At 47.5% G+C, this 22,319-nt stretch overlaps 3 protein-coding genes across 3 annotated transcripts in view; 2 read left to right on the top strand and 1 right to left on the bottom strand.

The window, feature by feature from the left end:
* Positions 1–773: 773 nt before the first annotated feature.
* josd2 (Josephin domain containing 2) lies at positions 774–4,177 on the bottom strand. Its single transcript, XM_019869209.1, has 4 exons — positions 3,670–4,177; positions 2,818–2,943; positions 2,237–2,434; positions 774–1,952 (listed from the first exon to the last, which is right to left on the bottom strand). Exons 1-4 carry the CDS (start codon positions 3,789–3,791, stop codon positions 1,823–1,825), a joined length of 576 nt encoding a protein of 191 aa, XP_019724768.1. The 5' UTR covers positions 3,792–4,177; the 3' UTR covers positions 774–1,822.
* A 1,866-nt stretch (positions 4,178–6,043) lies between these two features.
* Positions 6,044–8,174, top strand: ube2s (ubiquitin-conjugating enzyme E2S). Its single transcript, XM_019868920.1, has 4 exons — positions 6,044–6,228; positions 6,903–7,050; positions 7,324–7,514; positions 7,603–8,174. Exons 1-4 carry the CDS (start codon positions 6,226–6,228, stop codon positions 7,966–7,968), a joined length of 708 nt encoding a protein of 235 aa, XP_019724479.1. The 5' UTR covers positions 6,044–6,225; the 3' UTR covers positions 7,969–8,174.
* A 4,583-nt stretch (positions 8,175–12,757) lies between these two features.
* The window catches only part of shisa7a (shisa family member 7a), a 9,779-nt gene continuing 217 nt past the window's right edge, over positions 12,758–22,319 (top strand). Inside the window, exons 1-6 of the mRNA XM_019868939.1 lie at positions 12,758–12,995; positions 15,536–17,476; positions 20,151–20,305; positions 20,743–20,808; positions 21,134–21,319; positions 21,429–22,314. Coding sequence (XP_019724498.1) covers positions 16,773–17,476; positions 20,151–20,305; positions 20,743–20,808; positions 21,134–21,319; positions 21,429–22,314 — 1,997 coding nt within the window. The 5' untranslated portion in view covers positions 12,758–12,995; positions 15,536–16,772. The remainder of the gene's footprint in view (positions 12,996–15,535; positions 17,477–20,150; positions 20,306–20,742; positions 20,809–21,133; positions 21,320–21,428; positions 22,315–22,319) is intronic.

Raw genomic sequence — 22,319 nt, forward strand, 5'->3', positions numbered from 1 at the left:
GTGCGTGTATATGACGGTATGTTGGAGATTTCATTGAATCCTCCTCAAGCCCTCCCACCCGACCGTGTTAACCCCTCCAACTGAGTTTGTACTCTCAATGCTCCTTTTGAATGGCATCCTTTTACACTCAAGAGTCTAACATGAATAACAGTAATAAAAAAATGTAACAATAACCTCACGCTCAACTTGTTTTTGGCAGTCATTGAACTCCGCAAAAATGCACATTGAACCCTCTGACGGGCATTTGTGTCCATCTCACTTCCTATTTTTGAACCAGTTTTGTTGTGTTGATGCAAATGTAGTGAAATGAGGGGTGTAGCAGACATTTATGTTCTCAAATCAAAATGGTGATCATCATTTGAGGCAATGTCATACAGTACGTCCCTCCGTCTGTGGCCACAATTGCAGAGTGTAGTGACAGTTGGAAAAAAAAATAAAACATGTAGACCGATAACAGAGCAATATTCAGAGACATGTTCTTTCTCCTCTGTGAAGAACGACTAATATGACTGCAGCCTACAAAGAAGCTGCAACCATCTCCATACACTGTATGTCCGTATGTCTATTATACTGCACCCGCCCCAGCGGCCAGCGTGCACACTTGAAGGAGCAGCAAGACGTCCATGGAATTGAAGTCAAAGATGTGGCGAAAACAGTCGAATTCTTTACATTCCGTTCAGTTGCCCAAAAACAGACAATCTTACAGAGTACCGGTACGTACGGGCTGTCTGAACGTGTTGCTGAAAAGGAAGTAAAATCAAGCAAGGCCCGAGTGTTAAAACAACAACCAAAGTTTATTACAAACACATGTCAAAGATAAAAACTTAGGTTGTCAGTCAATAAGTCACAAGTGCGCACCACAGACGGACACGCACGTCGGCTATGCATAGATCGATAGGAGACACCGGGAACGGCCGTGTGACTGAGCCAATTCATTGCTGTTGTTTTGATACGTTACTAGCTTGACTGTCATGGTATCGGTTGCGCACACGATCTTTGTCCACACTTGTAGGGCACTTGGCAAACAAGTTGGACAACGACTGAAGTAAAACTGTTCGCCAGTTGACACCTGTGCCGCGAAGACAAAGAGCGGAATAAAAACCGAATAAACATGGCGTGTTTCACTTGTACCGGTAACGTGGCGATGACGACTCGAGCACAGTTTTGCATCGCGAGAAACAAAGACCAAACAGTTTCAGTGTTTTGGAATGAGTCTTCTTCATTACAATCATGAGCCATCACTGTTATTATTCTTAGTAGTATGAATATGATGACATCATGTCGGCACTTTGTACCACGAAACCGTTTAAGCGTTGAGTCTCAGATGGCTTCCCACTTTAGCTGCAGAGGAAAAAGTTACAATCATCGGATCTTGGCGTCACCCGTGCACAAGCGTATTAGAAAGCCGGTCGTGCATTTCGTTCACATCCTTGATATCCAGCGACGGGTCCATGTACGAGTAGTGGACTCTTTGGCACACTCGTACGATAGCTGCATGTGCGCTCGTCGATAACTGCGAGCTACTAAAACGTCAAGTGACATCAAATTCTTCGAGACACCTACGACCTTGTAGTACTAGTAACAGGCAGACATCAACAAGTGGTAGAATGCTGATTTGTCTTACTAGTGAGGACAAAGAGTGCACTAGTGCATGGACCTTAAATTGGATATCAAGGACATGGAAAAAATGTTCAAAAGCTTTCCAAACGAGCTTCTCTTTGGCCCATATAGTCATTTCAAGTTTGTTCCCTGAATACTTTCCTGGCATGAAGTGTGTTAAAAAAAAAACCCAAAACAAAACAAAAAGTCCTTTGTTTTGCTCTCAAGCCATACTGTTCGCCCCCTCACCGGCGGCGTCGGGGTTCAGCCAGGAGCCGTCCTCCTCCACCTCCCGCGGCACCACCAGGAGCATCTCCGCTACGTCTTGAGAGAGCTGCTCGCTGAGAAACGTTCTGGGAAAAGAGCACCAAATAGATGTCAGTGGATGTGACTTTTTTCGTCCAATCAGATTTCAGCCTCTGTGTGTCAATCGAATGTGCTCAGCGCCTGCACAATCAGCAGTGCTGGCCCAAAGTCATTTTAACCGGAGCATTTTCCTGTCTTGATTGGTCAGTCAGAGCAAAACATGAAAAACTCGAGAAAAAAAAAAGTGTCCGGATCTCGATTATTTTGTTTGATGCGACCACTTCATGAAATAAAATAAAGTGAATTCAACGAAAAGCTGTTCTCAGCGTACCGTAGTTCCGCTTCCCCGCCGATGCAGACGGGACTCTTCAGCTTGGAGTCCAGGTTGTAGTACTGCCCGTTGACTTGGCGGACGGCGAGCCAGTGGCGCCGCCGCAGCAGCGGCAGGGAAAGGATGCCGAGCGAGACGCACGAAGGGACGTTCAGGATGAATCCCTGAACCTTGGAGATGCACAGACTCTGGACCGTCCTGAAGGGAATTGAAACATGACGCGCTCCCGTTAGGTAACAGCCTTCATATGCTTTACAGTGAACCCCCATAGGCAGTTCCATTATTCTGTTTCTGCCACCCCGCCTCGAAAAAAAAAAAAAAAACAACATATAAGTGTTTTAGTAAGCCACATCCTGATCATGGCCAGTTGTGCCTGCCGCACTCCAAGTGACAAGGCAGAAATGGTCAATCAAAACCTTCTGCATCTAAATTTGGTCGGTTTCGTATTTCTGAATCCGAACAGGTTTTGGAGATGCGAGGAATTCCGCCCCACAGTGACCTGAGCAGAATAGTTTAATGAGTAAAAAATAAATCCCTGATGCCCCGTCACATTTTCCCTCGTTGCGATTCTTCTGAGCCACCTGCGTTTGTCCCACCACACGGCTGCCAGCTCCCTGCTCTGGAGCGCCGCCATGATGACATTGACGTCATAGTTGCCCGTGCCGAACACTGAGCGATGTGGGTTGACCACACACTGTGGAGCCAGCCTACAAAAAAAAATGGGAAAGAAAAACAAAAAAAAATTCTGATTCAGTAATGAGGAATGTGAATTTCCATTCACCAAGCTTCCTTCCAGGATGCGGCCACAGTCGCAAACAGCTGATTCATTGCGATGACTTGTGTTCATCTGAAGTAACCGCAGGCATTCTATGGTCGGGATGGTAAACAAGGCAAGTGGACAACAACACATCTAAGGGGTCACTTTGGCTGCGTGCCGACGACCATAAAGTGACCACAGTTTTTTTGTTTTTTTAATGAGTAGACACTACTTATTTTCTTATATTTCTTACAATACAGTCTATTTTTCTTGATTCGAAACTTGGTCTTGTTTTGGGGGCGTGGGAGCAAGAACGCATTTATGACATCTTCATTCCAAGAGAGAAATTTCATTTGATATGTATAGTATGAGTTAACTTAGTTCAAAGTTGTCCTTGGAACGAATTAAAGACTTAAGTCAAGTTAGCATCGTATAACCTAATTGGCCGAGGTACCGAACGCAAATGAAACTTGATCACTTCACCCGAAGAGGCAGATTTCAAAGGAACGCCCCTATTACACACCGAAACACACAAACACACGATTCACTGTTTGGGGCTTCGTTTGCGTGACTTCAAATTGCATAATCATGCTTTTTGATCACCGGATTGCAAACGCATGTCCACACAAGCACACCTATCATGAAATAAAACGAAGTATATCATTTTGCGCCGTACCTTTTGCAGATCTCGTCGGCCGTCTCTTTGGTAAACACCCGCTCCTGCAGCACGTTGTTGAGCGCGTGGATGGCGCACAGCTCCAGACGCTGCTTCTCGTGGAAAACGCCCCCTTCGCTCATGATTGTCGCAAAAATAACACCAGGCAATTTTTTTAGGAACCCAGCCAAACTAAAGTCAACCGCGTTGGCGCCTACATCAGCAGCACCGAGCTAGCTGGCCATGTTAGCTAGCAAACATGGCTACTAGGACGCCTACCAAGCTAACATCATTTTTTTTAAAACGGCGTGGGATTGTTTGGCTTGTTTTTCTCCAACTAGTGTGTCGTGTTGTTGAGAGCAAATGAAATAAGTTGATGACGAAGCGATTCTCAGCCAAAAACAAGAAGGCGGTGTTATGCGCTTGACAGCTCCATCCAGAATCCGGAAGTGCTCACGCGTTGTTGTTGTTGTTTTTGTCACGAGTGTTTCATATCATTCAAAACGTTTCCACAGTTTTGATTTTGCCCCCACCCCACGCATGTTTTTCAGGTTTTTCTCTCTGTTTTTCAGAAATTATTATCCTCAGATTTTCCGAATTAGATATTTTTCTTTTGATCAGAGTAAATTTACAACAATAAAAACATTACTCGGAAAAAATCTTCATGTGCAATACGCTTCCGGAAAAAAATATTGTAATTTAATTAGCAATGCAATTAAGTATTTTTCCCTTACAATTGTATGTTTCTGTAATATGTACTTGTCGGACGACTTTTTCCAACTTTACAGACCTGCTTTTGTGATGAACTTTTTATTCCTTAATTTATAAAAATCGGCTTACTTTTAGCGTTTTTTTTAGTACACCACTGTTTCGTAACGGGGTGTATAAAATTGCCAGTGAAAATTATTTTTGACCATTTTAGTAAGTACATTTCATTCTGTACTTTTCCCCCTTGTACTTAATTACAGAAGTTGAATCAGTAGTTCTACAAGTCATTATTTTACCTTAGTTCTTTTTTTTTGTTTGTTTTTAAAGAATTCTTGAGTACTTTGGCCTATGTCTGGTATGGTTACGGCCGTTTCATACCATTCAAAACAACACTTCCCATGGTTCCGTAATGAATTGCTGTCCTATAAAAGAGAAGTGAATTAACTTTACTTAGCTGTATTTACTTTTTATCGAGAGGCGCGGGCATCAGATTTTTGCCGTTGTGTAGGAGCGCCCCCCGGTGCCTATTCTTGGTTATCTTCTTTTTCTTGTTTCTTGGTATACAGCAGTTAGCAGCAAAACGTTATCGTACATTACCGCTACCTACTGTACTGCATTGTGAATTAGTCGAAATGCAAGTTGCTGAGGTGTTCTAGGATGCCAAGGGCAAATTGGCTAAGGTAAGCATCACAAATAATAACGCTAATAATTAAAAGCTTCATTAACCTGGAGCGAGTGTGCACGGAAGCTCATCATAGCTGAATGAGTTAGCTACCAGTTACTAGTTATAGCAAACATCTTGCCATTATTCCAAGATTCCTGACCACATACTCAACATTTCAAGACATAGAATTTAAGTTAGGCCAGATATTAAATGAGCACCGCAAACGCAACGACAGTATGTCCTTGATGCAGTCTGTTTCACAGCTTGCAGCCACAGACTCTTCCGATGTTATTTTTTTAAATGGCCTGTTTCCTCTTGGAAGTAAGAAAAACAACTTTCCACTCCAGTTCCCACTCCCGTACACGCAAAAGCAATACATGTTGATATTTTGGAAAGTATTCAAAAAGTAAAACAATTAAATACTACTACGACTACTACTAATAATAATAACCTTCCCAGCTCCACAACGTCTACTGTACTTGACTAGTGCACCAGATATGCACAGGCATCTGTTGATGACGTCGGAAACAAAACATAAAAACTGATTATCTTTCATGCAATCAGGGACAGATGTCAATATCTTGAATCTATTCCTTTGGGGCAAAATGCAACATAAATATTTTTTGCTGCAAGATCACTGAAACTGGCATTTGTTATTGATGAGGCTCGCTCTCACTCTGTGTTGAAATTCCTTCTAAATTTCCCGATACATACCGCGTTGTACATCGTCTGTACACACAGTATTAAGTAATGTAAAGACATCCGTTTTATTGTCTCTCTTGTAACAGGGATGTTTTCCTTAGTTATACTCAGAAAGCGTTTAATCCAGTCTATTTTAATAATTTCGTCGTTTGTTCGGGGTTTGTTTCGTGATTTTCGTTTTTCAAACGGACCAATGACACATAACTGTTAAACCTCTTCAAGCAGATGGTTGGGCTCTTGATAATGACGTGTGCATATCTACATTCCGATTGGTTGAATTCAAACAGCGCACCCCACTGCCACGATTCCATTGGGCCTTGTCGCCAGGTTAACCGAGCGACGTATTTTTGTTCCTGTGTCAACGAAAAAAAGAAGAAAAGAACAGCAGCTCGTGAAAACCCAACAAGTTATTCCCAAATATTTATTTTTTTCGTCGTACATAAGCGGGAATTCCTCGTGTGTGAAATCTAAAATCCGTTTTTTTGAAATAACTCATTTTGAAAATGGTAAGACGGACGCCAACAGTCGATTGTACGACTAGTTTCTGTTAGCCATTAGCTTGTTTTGGTGTTTAGCTGTCGCCAGGCGTCGAGCTTCCTTACTCCGATTCAGTCATATTAACACAAACGCTGATGTCATTTAAATATTCTGACGAATTCTGTTTTTAGTATGGCGCGTGTCTCTGTGAGAAGAAGTACTTTACATCAAGAGTGTTACACGCGTTTTGTTTTTTTTTGTGCTAGCGTAGCTAACGTGACGTCTATTTAAAACCCAATCTGATGCTGCTAGGCTAATGCAAATGTTTACATTGGCTTTCTTTTGTCTTTAAACAACGACGGTAGCTTTGTGTATAGTCACAGTGATACACGTCTTTATAAATAATTTAGTCTCGTCAACAACCACCGTGAGAGTACAATTTGACAGTTTGGTTTCAGGCAAAGTTTATTCAATGGATTTTAAATATGCAGTGACAAATTGTGTACGGACTGTTAAAGCCTTTTAAAGGGTGCTTACTGATGTATTGTTTGCTTGAGTTCTGTAGGCTAATTGTTTGTGTGTTTGTAATGAAGCTGGGTGACAATACAGTGAACCCCCGTTCATCACGGGAATACGTTCCACACCCACAGGCAATAGGTTAAGTCCTGTGCAAGTCTGATTTAACTTCTCTGACTTCCAATAGAACTCCAATGTGGAGAATTTGCCCCCACACGTTCTTCGCTTGGTGTACAAAGAAGTTTCAGCCTTAGCAGCGGACCCGCCGGAGGGTATCAAGGTCTACCCCAGTGATGAAGACATAACGGAACTGCACACGGCCATAGAAGGGCCCGGTAAGAGGCCTTTCATATTAATAGTACTCAAGTACACTATTACAGTACCTAAGGTTGATTTGCTATTGCTGTGTCTTATCTTTTCTGACTTCCTTGTCTCTCGATGATGTAATTTGTGATTGAGGCCATATCATCCACGTAATCTGGCTCAAAGTGGCCTTCGGAAGGTTTTAAATTTGTTTTCCCCGAGTTGGTGCGGTGTTTGCCGACTCAGCTTATTGAGTACGACTGGCGGGGTCGACTTGATGTGATGAATTGTTTACGCGTCCACAGAGGGAACCCCGTTTGCCGGCGGCGTGTTCCGAATGCGCCTGGTCCTCGGTAAGGACTTCCCCGCCGTTCCTCCCAAGGGGTATTTCCTCACCAAGATTTTCCATCCCAACGTGGGCCACAAAGGCGAGATCTGTGTCAATGTCCTCAAGAGGGACTGGAAGGCTGAACTCGGGCTCAGACACGTCTTGCTCGTAAGATTGACCGCCTGGTCTTTTCTTCACTTTCTCCCCCTCGCGCGGTTTCTAATGGGCCCCAAATGTCTCCCCCTCATCCTCACAGACAATCAAATGTCTCCTCATCCACCCCAACCCGGAGTCGGCTCTCAATGAGGAGGCGGGGCGCCTACTCCTGGAGGACTACACGGAATACGAGGCCCGCGCCCGCCTCCTCACAGAGATCCACGCCATGATGGGACCCGGCTGCTCCTCTGGGACCTCGCAGGACCCGAACGACGGGCCGCAGCCCAAGAAGCACGCGGGAGATCTCGGCAAGCGGGCGGGAGCTGGCGCGGCAGCCGTGCCCGCCGCTCTGGGGAACGGCGCCAGCGGACCCAGCACGACCGCCAGCAGTAGTAGCGGTAGCGCTGTTAACAACATAGCCGTCAAAAAGAAAGCAGATAAAAAGCGCGCATTGAGGCGACTTTAATGCAACATTTTCAGCTTGTGTGTGTGTGTGCGCGTGCCTGTGTGCGCGTGCCTGTGTGTGTGTGTGTATGTGTGGGTGTAAATACAGATATCCAATTTCCTTTTTTCATTTTTTTTCCCTTCTCAACCACGATCCAGACTGTCCACTTTGTACCATAGCGTTTGACTTGTCAGAATTAAATTCCAAATGAAAATATTAACAGGTAATGGGTCTCCCCACTTTTAAGACACACACAAAAAAAAAGACGCATTGCGAGAATTTTCAGAATGAGCTAATAATGTTTTTAGGAGGATTGATATTGATCTCAAGGTCCTTGTATTAGGATGCTCTTCGTCTTAACGAGTAGACAAATCTGGGTTCCTGCACATCCTTGAAAAGGCATTGAATCTAAGAATTTAAAACAATGCCGCAATTGGCATTAGAATGTCTTCAATCTAACTTTGTCCGGTCTTGAAAATGTGATAATGAGGATTTTGTTCCTCTAAGCCAGGCATGTCCAGCTCTGGGCCTGGAGGGCCGCCGTCCCCCCTGTTTTCAATCTCCCCCCGGCTGCAACACACCTGATTCAGATGATCAGCTCATCAGCCAGCTCTGAAGCAGCATTAGAACCATCCTGATTATTTGAATCAAGTGTGTTGCTCCTGGGAGAGCCGGAAAACAGGCAGGACAGCGCCCCGTGAGGACCGACTTTGGACACCCTGTCTCCCGGCTGGCTTGGTAACCTCTCGGAATTTTCCCGGGCTTGGGACGGGGAAGTCTGGGCTTCCTTGCTTTAAGCTGCTGCGCCCACGACCTGCCTTTGGAAGAGAAGAGAATGAATAGATTACTACGGTCAAATTTTGTGATGTAGTCGTAGTGGATGCTTAAAAGACTGCGCGTTAAATGACTGAAAGAGATAATTGTCTTTAATGATGATCTGCGCTTCATTTGCCTTGACTTTTGCATAAGCCAGAACTGTGTGTCTATATGTCTCTATATATCTATCCATCCATTTCCTCAACTGCTTCTCCTCACGGGGGTCGCGGGTGTGCCGGAGTCTATCCCAGCTGTCTTCCTCCCTCAACCGGTCGCCAGCCAATCGCAGGGCCCACCTTGACGAACAACCATCCGCGCTCACAATTCACCAATGGACAATTTAGAGTGCGCCGTCAACCTGGCAGGCATGTTTTTGGATTGTGGGTGGGGAAACCGGAATACCCGGAGAGGAGCCACACGGACAAGAGCACAAAGTCCACACAGGAAGGCCGCAGCCGCAATCAAACGCTGCACCGTGAGGTGGACGCGCTAACCGGTCGAAAACAGCAGCTGATGTTTGTCATACAGATTCATTTATTGTGAGTTTACGAAAATGCTGGTAACCTTGGAAGAAAAAAAATGCATTTTAAATCACAATATCGAAGAGGCGAGGGGGCGGATTTGCAATTCAATTATTTCGCCCAAGTTGAAATAAGTGTTGACGTGTCTTTCAAAAACACACGAGTTGGATGAACACAAAAAAAGACCCCCGAAGACGTTTCTGGACGACGTGTGGTTTCCTCGCCTGCAGGCTGGCTTTCATTTCCCAACGAAACCGTCCAGCTCTGCTTGAAATTGGATGGAAAAGAGTCTTTGGAAAAACGACTGGACCGGATGTGCAAACTGCAGGGGGGAGATTTTTTTAGGTCACTTTGACATTATTTTCCCAAAGAAGGCACAAATGAACAATGTAGCTTCCCGTTTTGTTTGTTTTTTTCTTTTCTTTTTCTTGTGTGTGTGGTGTTTGTCTTGTCAGGAAGTGGAGCTGCTGCAGCACGGCTGCGAGTGGTTTGCTTTGCGTTCTAAGGCTCGAATCTCCACTCTGGCCCTTTTGGAGCCTTTCTTTTTCCTCTCACTGTGCCTGTTTTGTAATAAGGCGACTGCGTAGGTTTCATTGAAGACTAAATCACAGGTGTCGAACTCAAGGCCCGGTCCACCCACCACATCTTTTTTTTTCCCTCCCCCCATCTCGCTCTCTTGTGGCTCACCAAAGAAAATGGTGCGGCTGCTTCATGTTTTCTTACTAAACGGACATTCCATCCCCAATTATAGTTGAATTTTTTTCCCCCCGCAGTCATTCTAGATATTCCGACCATTTTTTTCCCTCACCAAATCCCTCCAAGAGTTCTACAGTGGGTGTATTCAAAGTCTACACATGCCAGTTCAAAACCTACCCAGGTTTTTGTGAGACCCAAAAACAAATCATTTCAAAACGTTTTTTATCATCAATGTGATTTGGATCTTTTTCAGAGTCATATGATCTTATTACTGGGGATGATTTCAAACTCGTGTTAAAAGAGAGACAGTGCACCCGCCAAGATTTCAATTGCTTCTGATTAGCCCCCGTGCCTCAGAAATCTTTGCTGTTTCCTGACACCTTGTCTTGCGTGCTAATACTGGACTGCTATTTGGAACTGTTCGTAATTCTCCCCCGCCCCCGCCACCTCATCTTAGACCCAATTTTCAGCTGGATTCATGAACTGTCCTGATTACCACTCAGTATTAGCACAAAATGTTCAGCAAAAGGCCACCAAAACAGCTGAACTTTATTTGACGTTAATCAGAGACACTTTGAATGGTGGCTTGTGTGTCCCGACTCCCATTGAACATGAGTTTGAATATCATCGTCTCGTTCTGAACACAGCCCAGCACATGAGGGTGTGCACACTTCCCAATTGCTTTTTTAATGGAGGCTTTTCTTTTGTTAGTTATCAGTCACGTGAATGGTGGAAAACGTTTTGAAATAATTTTTCGTTCTCTTTTTTTTTGGAGGGGGGGTGTACACTTCCACTGCTTCAATATTTTGCTGCCACTGTGATTTCTACTTTGAAGTCGGCACACCAGCGATGGAGGATTCATTTGGTCCGGTTGTAGAAATCGACCATATCACGCCGACGCCGGTTATGTTTCGGTCACCTTTGTGTTTCCAGTGCCAGTGAAAGTGGCGTCACCGTCTCATTTTCTGACCGAGTGAACGTACACAGCGAGCTTGTCACCGTTCACATTGTTTATCGTCATCCCCTGTTCTGCTGCGATGGAATAAGCATGATGAGGGAGCTCGTAATTGCATGCAGAGCAGCCAGTGGAAAAAGCACACCCTGTAGAGCGGCACTGGAGCGCATCTAATGACGGCCCGCACCGGCCCCCCTCCCACCTGTATGGCAATCGCAGCCTGACATGCAGGTAATTACACCCAACAGCCCCAACCTTCTTTTTCGCTTCTTCTGGGCGAACCTTTGGCGCACTGCCCCGAGGGCCAAATTTGATAGCACGATTAGCATTGCTATCAAGGTTCAACTTGGACGTACAGTTTCAGAAATGGCATCTTAATGGGCAGACAAGAGGCTTGCAATTCGAAAGAGTAAAACGCTCTCTCAGCGATGCAGAAATGGGAGTTGGCAAACGTATACGATTTGGTGGCGACTTGCTCACGATGACACACTCTAAGCATTCATCTTCATGGGCATTTGAGACGATTGACACGAACGCAGTCCACTTCGAATAAAGACATTCTGGCGGCCAATGCGAGGTATATACTTGCGAGAGTACAACGGCGACAAGAGGGCACCGGTGACCGGTGTCGGCAGCCTTCGTAAGTCGTCGATACCGGTGAAATGAGCCCACTGATACCTGCTACTGTTCTCCTGCACGTCACTGCTCCATATCGGTGGATGGTTCTAGCTACAATATGTTTATTGCTCTCTGTCATGCCATTATTTGATCTACTGTATATCAATCTCTCACTCTGTCCACCTCGATCGCTTTGTCGCTCAATTTATATTCATTCATCTCTCCGTCACACTTGATAGCCCGATTGCTCTTCATCAATCCGTCGAGCAACAGCACCTATCTGCCTACCTATATATCCATCACTCGATCCATCTCGATCACCATTCATGCATGCACTCTGTCCATCCACTCCACACAGGAAGATGGAGGCCCGATCCAAAATTGAAACTTTGAATCTCAGAACTGCGAGCCAGACTTGCTCACCACGAGCCTACCGCATTGTACATACTCATCAATTGGCGTTTATTTTGCACTCGTCCTTGCATTTGTGCACCAACAAATGCATTGAAGGAGGATGCGAAAGCACTTCTTTCATGCACCATTACAGAGACCATATGCGACACACCGTGCCCCCCCCGCCCCACCCCCAAAGGAACAGCACACACATTTATCCGTCACAAAGCAAAGTCGCCTTATAATTCTTCCATGCAAGTGACGAGTGTATTCACGCTTTTTTTTTTCCGCCAATCTTTTCCCCCTCCACTCCCTCCTCTGGTTTCATCTCTTTCATAATTGCCACCAACATAATGACACTGTTGCCTTGGCAACCATGTTTCTATGTCTTCTCCCCCCTCCTCCCCTCCTCATCTTCTTCCTCCCACCGCCCCCCACCCCCCTCGCACATTCACCGGAGGCTGATCACCCTTCTGTCGGCTGCCGCTTCAATTAAACTTCTTTGCCGCTTCTGCTTCTGGGGTTGGGCTCGCACTTTCAGTGATTAAAACAGGAGGGATGAGAAGGCGCCTAATCAGCTCGGAGGAGAGTTGAGAGTCTCATCAGCAGGAGCCAGTGAGGGTCCAATCACAAGATGCGGCAGCAGCAGCAGCATCTCGGCGAGGATCAGGCTTGCTATTCTGTTCGACAAAAGTTGCATCGTTAACCCCGCTGTGGTTTTCCTCTGAATCGGAATCTTCGAGCTGACATGTGTGAGAACATCTCTGAACATCTCGTCTGGTGGTGCTGACCCCCCCCCCCTGCAGTGCGTGGATTTATCAAGAGCGAGGACGATGGAGACCTGCGACACTTGCTCGTTCTAATTAAACAACACGGGGTAGGAAAAAAAAAAAAAACAGGTGGTCTAGCTCAGGATCCAGATCCAGGATTCAGGGTTCCGGGATCCGGATCATCTGCTGGTCTAATAACAACAGGCTGCCGGTCTGAGTGAGAGACGCGGAGGTTGAGTGCGCAGACTCCAGCGTCAAACCTCACACAGCTGCGCACAGGTAAGACACGACGCTGCACTTTTGAAATCATTTGCATATTCATCATCGAAGCGCATGTTTCTGTGAATTTGTCATGTTATATTTGCTCATCACTTTTTCATTTTATTTTTATTTTTTGTTATTTGCAACCACGTGCATGATTCCTTTGCGCGATGTTTTATTTCATTTTGGGGTTTTAGCAATAATACTCATAGTAATACATGACCAAACCAAGCGAGCGTATGTGCACGCGCATAATGAGAATAATGATGTTAAGAGCACTCCCGAAGAAGCAGACACACAGCGGCGAGGATACACCCACGCACCCACAAGCAGCGAGCAAGCAAGCAGCCCCACAGCGACATGCAAGTCATGTCCATTTCCCCGTTACAAGTTCCAACTAATTCATCTGTCGGTGCGGGTGGGGTGGGGGGGGGGGGAACACGTCACTCATCAATTGTGCAGCAGCGGGATATAAAAGACATTTTTTGGGGGGGGGGCGCTACGGTGCTGTGGTTTTTGATTCATATGCCTCTGTCGCGCACTCGTGTTTTGAATATCCCCCTGAATGTTTCCAACGCATGCTGGAGTTTCCCCGACAAGCACCTGTTGCAACGCGCTAGCGCCAAAGTAACACTTGGTGGGTGTGGCTCAATCACGCAGAGTCATTTTGAGTCCTTTTTGCTTGTTTGGATCTTGTTGCGTCCTCCTCTCGGTGGCTGCTCATAACTATGCATCTTCACACTCGTCAATGTGTGCCATTCACCCCCTCCGTCCTTCCTCCCGCCCCCTTGCTGCAATGCCTCAGTTGACACAGTGTGCCTTTGCGGGAGGCCGCTGGCCAAAGTGATGCTTTTTTTTTTTTTTTTGGTCCAACAGAAAATTCACACGAAGCTTTTGTTGAATCCTTTTACAATAATGCGTTTTCGCCCGTTTTGGGGGTTGTTTTTGCCCACGGGTTCCAATTGTATTCGCTTCCTTTCCGTTCCCCATCACACAGACAGCGCTGCAGTGCTATTCTGAGAGAGTTAGCTGCCTCAACCCACGCACGGAATCTGAGAGAAAGCGAGAGAAAGGCCGAAGGAAAGAGGCGAGATTTGTCTCAAAAATTTTCACACAATTATATCCGCGAGTTACATGGTGTGCCCTTATAATGGTTTATCGTTTGTCAACATTATATTCTGCTTATGAATTGTACAATGGATACGTTTGTGGATCAGCGGGCACGCGCATTTTTATTTGAGGAAAAACGTCACGCAGTTCCAATGCACACAGTTCGCACTTACGTTCCACATGTCGAAAGGCCAGTTCCCCCTCCGTCCGCTAGGAAGCGGTGTCGCTGTCTCAATTGAACGGAAACGACCCATCTATCGTTTTTTTTCGTCCAAATAATTGAAATTTAAAAACGGAAAATTAGCCTTTCTCTGAGCTCATATGATGTGTTTATTGAACACACGTGGTGGAATAACAAACGACCGTAATTTGTTTCTCTCGAAATCGGTTTTCCTTGGGGCTGCAAGACGTTCTTCTTCTACAACTATTTCTTCTTCTACGCCGTGGCCGCAGCCAAAAAAAAGGTAACCGGAGCAGAGGTTCTTCGAGGGAAACACATTACGGTCTGATGCTTTGGTTCCCGACTTGTGTTAAATAAACACATCATTGAAGATCGTTTTCCAATTTCCATTTTTTCCTCGAAAAACGGGAGATGACTTGCTCTCATGTGGTAGAGGGAGCAGCGGACGGAGAAGGGACGGGCCTTTGACACGAGGATGCCTTAAAACCTTTGGCTGTGTCACAACCGGGGACCTTCGAAGGCCACCCACGTATTCGTCCACATGACGTCACTTTCGGCACGACTCGACTAAACGTGGGAGATTGGGAACGGCCCGGGCAACAAATAGCCAAATTTTGCTTCTAAGTGACGCCCACTGAAATGGTTTCATCCCCTCCATCCTCCAAAAAAAACCACCAAAATTATTGACAAATATTGGGAAAAGTCTGACACTATATGCTGAGAAATTAACGATGGTCGCACAGAACACCCCTGAAGTGAACGAGATTGTGTTTGCTGTAATGTCTCACTGTGCAAAACCGATCAATGATGCCATTGATCGATCGTTTCTTGTTTTGTTGTTGTTGTTTTTTTTCCTCACAAAATTATGACATTGCAATGGTACACACATTTTGGATGGAATTTAATATCCACCAGATTAGATGAATCATGATCAATGCACACACAAACATTCTGACTGTGAAGAGGTGTTGAGGAATGGCCAGTGACTTTGCGGCACAAACACCGCGGCGGTTATTTGGCCATCTATACGTGCGTCCTAATGTTGCAGCTCTCGTGTGTGCCGTGGCGCTTAAGTGCTGGGAGAAATGTACTTGATTGTGTAGCTCCCCACCCACACGCCGCACTCCCACTCACGGCCGTCTCTGCTCCTATACCTCTGGCTCTTCCTCCTCGCCTCTCTTTGTGCTTCCTTTCAATCCCTTCCCCTGGCTCACCTATCCTGGATTTACCTTGCCACTAATCACTTCATCTCTTGTTTGTATTCCAGCGGACCCCCCCACCGAGAGAGGCCTTTTTTTGGCCCTGCGCCCCTTGAACCAAACACCCCCGCAAAAGCATACACAGGAGCCCACCCTCCCCGCTGCCTCTCCCATCCATATGTACCTCCATTCTCTGTCACACATTTTTCAAAATTACATGCAATTATATTTTATTCTCCAGCGGGAGCCGGATCTGCCATCGTCCTATTATTTGCCGGCACAATAACTTTCACAAATTTACATATTTCTCTACAAAAGTGATCGTCTTTGAAAGCCACTCCTCATTCCCAGTGACAAATCGGAGATCGTTTTTCTCCCGTTTGAGTTTGGTTGATGTTTTTTTTTTGGGGGTGGAGAGAGAAGGGGGAAAGAGACGTCATTTATCACATGCTTAATTAGTCACCCCAGTTGAAATGGGACTGGCAATTTGGGAGCCGAGGGCAGAAGAACGGCAAAAGTGGTCGCTTGCAGTGTCTCTCGCGGGTGGGGAGCCATTTCCTCGGTTTGTGCTTACTCGTAATTTCCAGCAGTAGTATCCTCCTCCTCCTCCTCCTCCTCCCCCCCCCCTCCTCCTCACACTTAAAAGCTCCCTCATTATCACCCACCCGCACCCCATCACAGTTACAGCCTGTGCCAGGCCAGCGCCAATGCACGCTAATCCAAACCCGGAATAAAAAGCAGGAGATAAAAGTACAGCGTGTTATCTATAGATATGCCAGAGAAAGAGTTAGTACGACGGGGGGTGGGGCGGGAGTCTCCTGCGGGCTCCCCTGAAGTCACTGAGCGAGTGACAGTCCGTGTTTACAATGCGCTGATGAGATATCTAACGAGTGCCTACTTTTGAATGTGCCATACCGTCATTACGGAAGCCAGCAGATGATAACTTTTGCATTTGAATCGATGCGCTGTTCAAGTGCCGCCATCAGTACAGGAATGTAAAAGACTGCCTCCGAACTTAAACCGATCTCTTTTTCCAGGCTGAGTCTGAAAAGCTTTGCCACGCCATCCGTGCGCACTCGACTCTCCCGTTCCAAAGCCATTGGCAACAATCTAAAATCAAAGCTGCCAGTTTAAGAGGATTCGCCTCTGACCCTTTTTTTTTTTTCCCCCTCCGCCAAATTTGATCTGGTCAGCTTTTCTGAATGAAGCTGCTTTTGTGTTGCGAATATTCACAAGTCCGCTTTTGGAATCAGCCGGCGAGCTAGAACCTGCACAACAAAAGCGCCGTCCCATCGTCATGTAAAAATGACGCCCACGGCCAGGCTCCGCATCCTCGCGCTGGTCGTCCTTCTTAGTGCCCCGCATAGCACCGGTGAGGACGCGGTCCCGTCCTCCGCCCCATCCTCCACCGAGCCCGGCCACTCGATGCCACAGTTTGACCCGAGACCGGCCGCCCTCCGCGGCCGGCCCGAGGCCCCTGAGAAAGTTCCCGAAAGCCCCGCAGAGGGCGTCCTGGAGGCCCCCCCGAAGCCCATGGCCCAAGCGATGTTCCCCAAGAATGTGACGTCGTCCGAGGCCCTGGCCCCGCCCTTGGGCGCCGCCCAGGTGGCCCCGCGCCTCATCGACGTGTGGATGGACGTGTGTCAGGGTTACTACGATGTGATGGGACACTTTGACAACTCGTTCAACTGCACCAAGGACACGTTCATTTACTGCTGCGGGACGTGCCACTACCGCTTCTGCTGCCCCGATCGAAACCGGCAGCTGGACCAGGACAGCTGCAAGAACTACGACTCGCCCGCCTGGGCCAAGACCGAGTCCAACGCCTTGGTCATCGAAGAGGAGCTGGGCCCCGACCCGGACTTCGACCCCCTGAAGCAGCAGAGCCACAACACGGGCTTTGTGATCGGAGGCGTGGTGGTGTTCATGGTGGCCGTGGCCGTGGGCATCAAAGTGGTCTTCAACAAGGTGCAGCACGAGGCCATCCAGAGGGACCTCAATATGCCAAGGTCAGCAGTTCACCACATCTCCCGCTTTTTGAAAAATGACAAAGGACTGCTCATTTTGCGTACGCCTTATTCTGCCGCTGTCTCTCTGTCTGTCCGCCCACCCGTCTCCAACATCTCTCGGTCTCTGGGACTCAGTGGGTGTGTGTTTCGATCACTCGCTTCCTCGACACTGCCCAACCTGTACTTGATGGCTCTATCACTCCATTTCGCTCTCTCTACCACTGTGGCCGTCTCTCCATTGCGATCATGTTCTATCTATTGCTCTCTCGCTCTCACGCACACGATATCGTATATGACTTTGTATCGCTCTCAATCTTTCTGTTGTTCTCTCAGGCCTTCTGCTTACATCTCTATTGATTGCAATCTTTTCTAGCCTCTCTCTCTCTCTCTCTCTCCAACCTTGTCTCTCTTTCTCACGCTCTCTCTTTTTTTTTTTTGCTCCCCTAATTTTTCACTCAATCACTCTAACTAGCGCTCTCTCTCGCTATCGCTCTGTTGCTCCCTCTATCACTCTCTTCCCGTAGATCATTCGGTCTCAATCTTACGCTATCTCTCACTCTCTGTCACCCTCCGCCTATGTCTCTTGATCGCTATCACTCTGTCTCTATCATTCTGTTCCTTTCTATCGTTTTCCCTCTCTCTCTCTCTCTCTCTCTCTCTCTCTCTCTCTCTCTCTCTCTCTCTCTCTCTCCCTCACTCCATGTCTGTCGACACGATCTCCGCATTCTCAGTGGTGGGAAGTATATACTGTTGTCTACTTTCAAGTAGGCAGTATCTGAGTATTTTTGACGTCTACGCTGCATTTTAGCGTTTTGACTCCCCTTTGTGAAAAATAGCCTCGTTGCGTTTTCAAACTCAGGACGGCGACGCAACGGTTGAGATCTGGGTCGATTGAGGTCTTGGGGCGGGAGTGACATGGAGGAATGTGAATCAGGGAGCATTCGGCGACGACGTGAAATAGGTTTCGGAGAAGCAAGACGATTCCCCGCCTCGGCCTTGTTTCAGACAATTGTTGAATTATGCCTTGTCTTGCACCAGACTAAAACTCGCCAGCTCCCGGTGTTCATTCATTCGCCGTCTAACCTGTGAAAACCCCTCCGGGTCAGGTGTCATTTTGGGGATCAAAAAAGGGCTATTGTATAGAACTGACAGTAAAAAAAAAAAAAAAAGCCTTTTTTACTTGTCTACACTCGTAAATGTACATTTAATGCATCAGTACTTCTACTTTGATTATTTATTTTTTTTCTTTTCAATATCTGTACTTGGACGAAGCGCAGCGCATGAGAACTTTGGCTGGCGCCGGCTATTCCACACATGCGCGTCTGAATGATGTGAAGAAATGAGGTTTTCAGGACTCAATGAATGGCCCAGATTCATTATTCTGCCTTCACAATCATTCTCTTAGTCATCAGCTGGAAAGTGCGAGAGGCTGCCGCCGCAAACTCCTCCGGGCCTTTCAGCTCAGATGCTGCACTGGATGTCACCGCCAATGTCGACAATGCGCCGATTCCATACGCGAAGCCGACATTTGATGGATCCGGGACACAAAAGATTGAAGGATCCTCACGTCCAGTTCAACTCTCCGTTTCACAACAGCTTGAATGATTGTTGTCGTTCCCGTCGTAGTTAACCGTGCAGAGACAAAGCGCAAATCTCACCGTGGGATTAAGAATGACACGTGCATCAACGGGCGCCTTTGGGTTCTCGCTTCTTGATGTTTTTATGCAGCCATTTTTATCTCAGAGATGCCTTTCAGCTGGCCCGGGAGAAAAATGATTATTATTGAGATTTAGGTGGACATTTGGTTTGTTCTGTTACATGACAATGAACTTCCATACGGTGCACCATAATGTTTGTTTTGTTTATCAACAGATAAATACAAAATGCACATATGTAAAAACCCGTACTGTATCTCGATATTTTTTGGACTGTCTTTTGATTTGCGTGTGCACGTGTAGCCTAGCAAGCCAAAGGGTTATCGATATTTAAGTGACAAACCGGAAATTTGATGAATAATTCTTTATTCCTGGAAATACCCTTCTCCTTAAACCTCTCGACTTTTACAGCGATAAATCAATTCTTGCCATCGAAGCCAAATTGCCCATTGAACAAAATTCCATTTCCTTGTCTTGGCTGGAGGACGAAAACGTTCATGTCGTGAACAAAACAAACGGTGTTTTCTGGCAAGCCTTTTTGAAATGCTCCCAATGCCTTCTGACCCTCGCGATAGTTTCCTAAGAGATTCCATCATCCATGAAAATAACCAGAGCCGGCCTACGTCTCCACAGGGCCCCTGAGCAAAATTGGATTTGGGGGTTTTAGTTCTGCTAAAAATATTGATCACCTGTACGCCTACTATTGCACTCGAAGCTTTTTGCGGTAGGGTTCGACGAGAAGCGCAGACCGCACGGTGGGTGGGGGGGGGGGGGTTCAATTTCATAACAGTTCAAGTGACAAAGCGGGACCCTGAATATCATCTCGGCTGATCTTTTTGAGCGCCAGAAGCGTCACCTACTGTTGTAAACCAGATTATGTTGACTATTCAAACTCTCAGCGGGTCCTTATTTCTGCTTTTGCTTCTGAAAAGACAACTCCGTGTCCAATAAGAAGCTACCTGGCTCAACCGTTCTCGCCCCCCCCACCCCCACCCTCTCTCCGCGTTCCACCACTGTAGAGCCTTGGTGGACATGCTGCGTCACCAGTCCAGTCCGGTGCAGCAGGACGAGAGGAACAACAGCGTGGCTCTGACCATGGGGGACGGCCAGGGGACGCTGGGGAGAGCTCCCAAAAACCTCTACGCCCCGGGACTGCCCAGCAAGGACAACAGATGTGAGGGTGCACGGCTTTTTAGAGCACAACCCCGTGACTTGATTGTCTGCGTGGCTGATGGAATGTGTGGAATGTCTGCTTTTGAATAAATCGTGGACAAAAAAAAAAAAAAAGCGTAGGCCAACGCTACCTTTGTTGAGTAATTAGTTGTTTTTTTTTTAAATAACAGGAGCACGACATTGAAGGATAGATACTCATACTGTATCTGTGTGCAGAAGGACTGTCATTGTTTTTGTTTTTTTTTAATTTTTTTTAACAAGCAGAGTTTTGAAACAATCATTATTTAAGATTTTAATTAGCCATTCATGATCCAGGTACTTGAAAAACCTCCGTGAGGGTGTCGAGTGTGCTTGACAAAAAAAAATGATCTCTTGGTGGGATAAAATGGAAAAAGTGCCGTGAGCCGATGATGAAGCATTGTGTTCTTTTAATTACAGTGGGCAACCTGCAGCACAATTTCATCCACACGTCAGGCTCCAGCCCCAAACATACCGCCACGATCGGTAAGTGCTGCAATGGCGCCTTGAGATACCATTTGGGTGCTTGTACCTTAGGCTGAAAACAAACGGTGCGGCAACATGACAACTGACAATATGTAGTCAAAGTACTGGCATTCATCTATCCACCGGCCCTTTTTGAAACTGAGCGACGAGAGTGCTCATTCACATGAAGGGCTCCCACTTTGATTCAAATAACAAATGTGCTCAAATGACCTGAAATGCTCTGATGATTATCTTCATTTGGAATGATTTCGATGAGATCAACGAAAGGAGAACATCTCATTGAACATAGCACCCCCGCCCCCCTTCCCCCTGTGGCTTGTCACAGAACGCACGCCTCGGATGAACAACGCTCAGCTGGCGGCGGGGGGCACCTTGCTGTCCAGTAAGCACAACAACACCAAATCCCAGCCTGCCTTCCACCATTCCTTACACAACCTGGCTCAGCTGCCCCCCTCCTACGAGAGCGCCACCAAGCCCGAACTCAACCGATACTCCTCGCTCAAACGGCTCGGTAAGTGCGGTCGTTTCCGTCACGGTGACCCCCCCCCCCCGCTCGCCCTTGACCCGCCCGTGAGGGAGGCGCCATCGCGTGCCGCTAAAGAATCTCGTTCCGGTTTCAGAAAAAGGTCTGGACGAGTACTCGTCCGGTTACTGCACCACCAAGCGCCGCCCGCACACGGCTCAGCCGGCCCTTCAGTCCTCCCAGCACCACCTCCACTGGGGCGGCGACTACACCCTCAGCGGGAGAGGAACGCTTCCCAGACACGCGGCGCGGCCCTGGATTCCGCCGCCGCCGTCCGGCATGCCGGCCTCGCCCACGCCCAACCCTTACCCCCTGGACCCGCCGGAGCCCCAGTACAACCCCAACTACGACACCCTCTCCAAACCCAGGAAGGTCAAGTCCAGCGACCAGCTGCTCAACATGGGCGACGTCCCCGGCAACACCGGCACCCTGTCCCGTCTTTCCAAGAACCAGCAGCACCAGTACTACAAGGCCATGGCTGCCTCCGGTAAGAACTCGAACACGCAGACCCTCACCCGGAAGACCCAAGACAGGCAGGAAAGGCAGGAAAGGCAGGACAGGCAGGACAGACACGAAAGACACGAGAGGCAGGAGAGGCAGGAGAGACACGAAAGACAGGACCGGCTGCTCATGTCCCCGGACCATTTGGAGGAAAGGATGGGCGGGATGGGGGTCATGGATCCGTACGCCCACTCGGGAGGGGGCGTCCCCACCCTGCCTCGCCAGCAGAAGGCCCAGTCTCAGCAGAACGTGTGCGCCACCCCCTCCCTGGACCGCCACCACATGATCAAGATGAACTCTCACCCGACGTCTGGCAGAGAGCAGGAGAGGAACCCGGGCGTGACCGGCCACATCAGCGGGGGCATGGGCTGGGCGGGGGAGGTGCCCGGGGCGGGCGTCGTCATGGGAACGGGAACGCTAGGGGGCCACAACGCCCGCAGGATGGCTTTCGCAAACAAACGGCAGAACACGATCGAGCAGCTGCACT

This window comes from Hippocampus comes, unplaced genomic scaffold (assembly GCF_001891065.2).
Source record: "Hippocampus comes isolate QL1 unplaced genomic scaffold, H_comes_QL1_v1.1 scaffold67, whole genome shotgun sequence".
NCBI classification, from domain to species: domain Eukaryota; kingdom Metazoa; phylum Chordata; class Actinopteri; order Syngnathiformes; family Syngnathidae; genus Hippocampus; species Hippocampus comes.

What these genes read in the sequence shown, in the direction of transcription:
- josd2 (XM_019869209.1), bottom strand. Translation starts at nt 3,791, where the DNA reads ATGAGCGAAGGGGGCGTTTTCCACGAGAAGCAGCGTCTGGAGCTGTGC. An exon ending in GTGTGGTGGGACAAACGCAG is followed by an intron (nt 2,435 to 2,817) that starts GTGGCTCAGAAG and finishes AATTCCCTTCAG; the next exon opens with GACGGTCCAGAGTCTGTGCA. An exon ending in GGCGGGGAAGCGGAACTACG is followed by an intron (nt 1,953 to 2,236) that starts GTACGCTGAGAA and finishes CTCTTTTCCCAG; the next exon opens with AACGTTTCTCAGCGAGCAGC.
- ube2s (XM_019868920.1), top strand. An exon ending in CACGGCCATAGAAGGGCCCG is followed by an intron (nt 7,051 to 7,323) that starts GTAAGAGGCCTT and finishes ACGCGTCCACAG; the next exon opens with AGGGAACCCCGTTTGCCGGC. An exon ending in GGCTCAGACACGTCTTGCTC is followed by an intron (nt 7,515 to 7,602) that starts GTAAGATTGACC and finishes TCATCCTCACAG; the next exon opens with ACAATCAAATGTCTCCTCAT.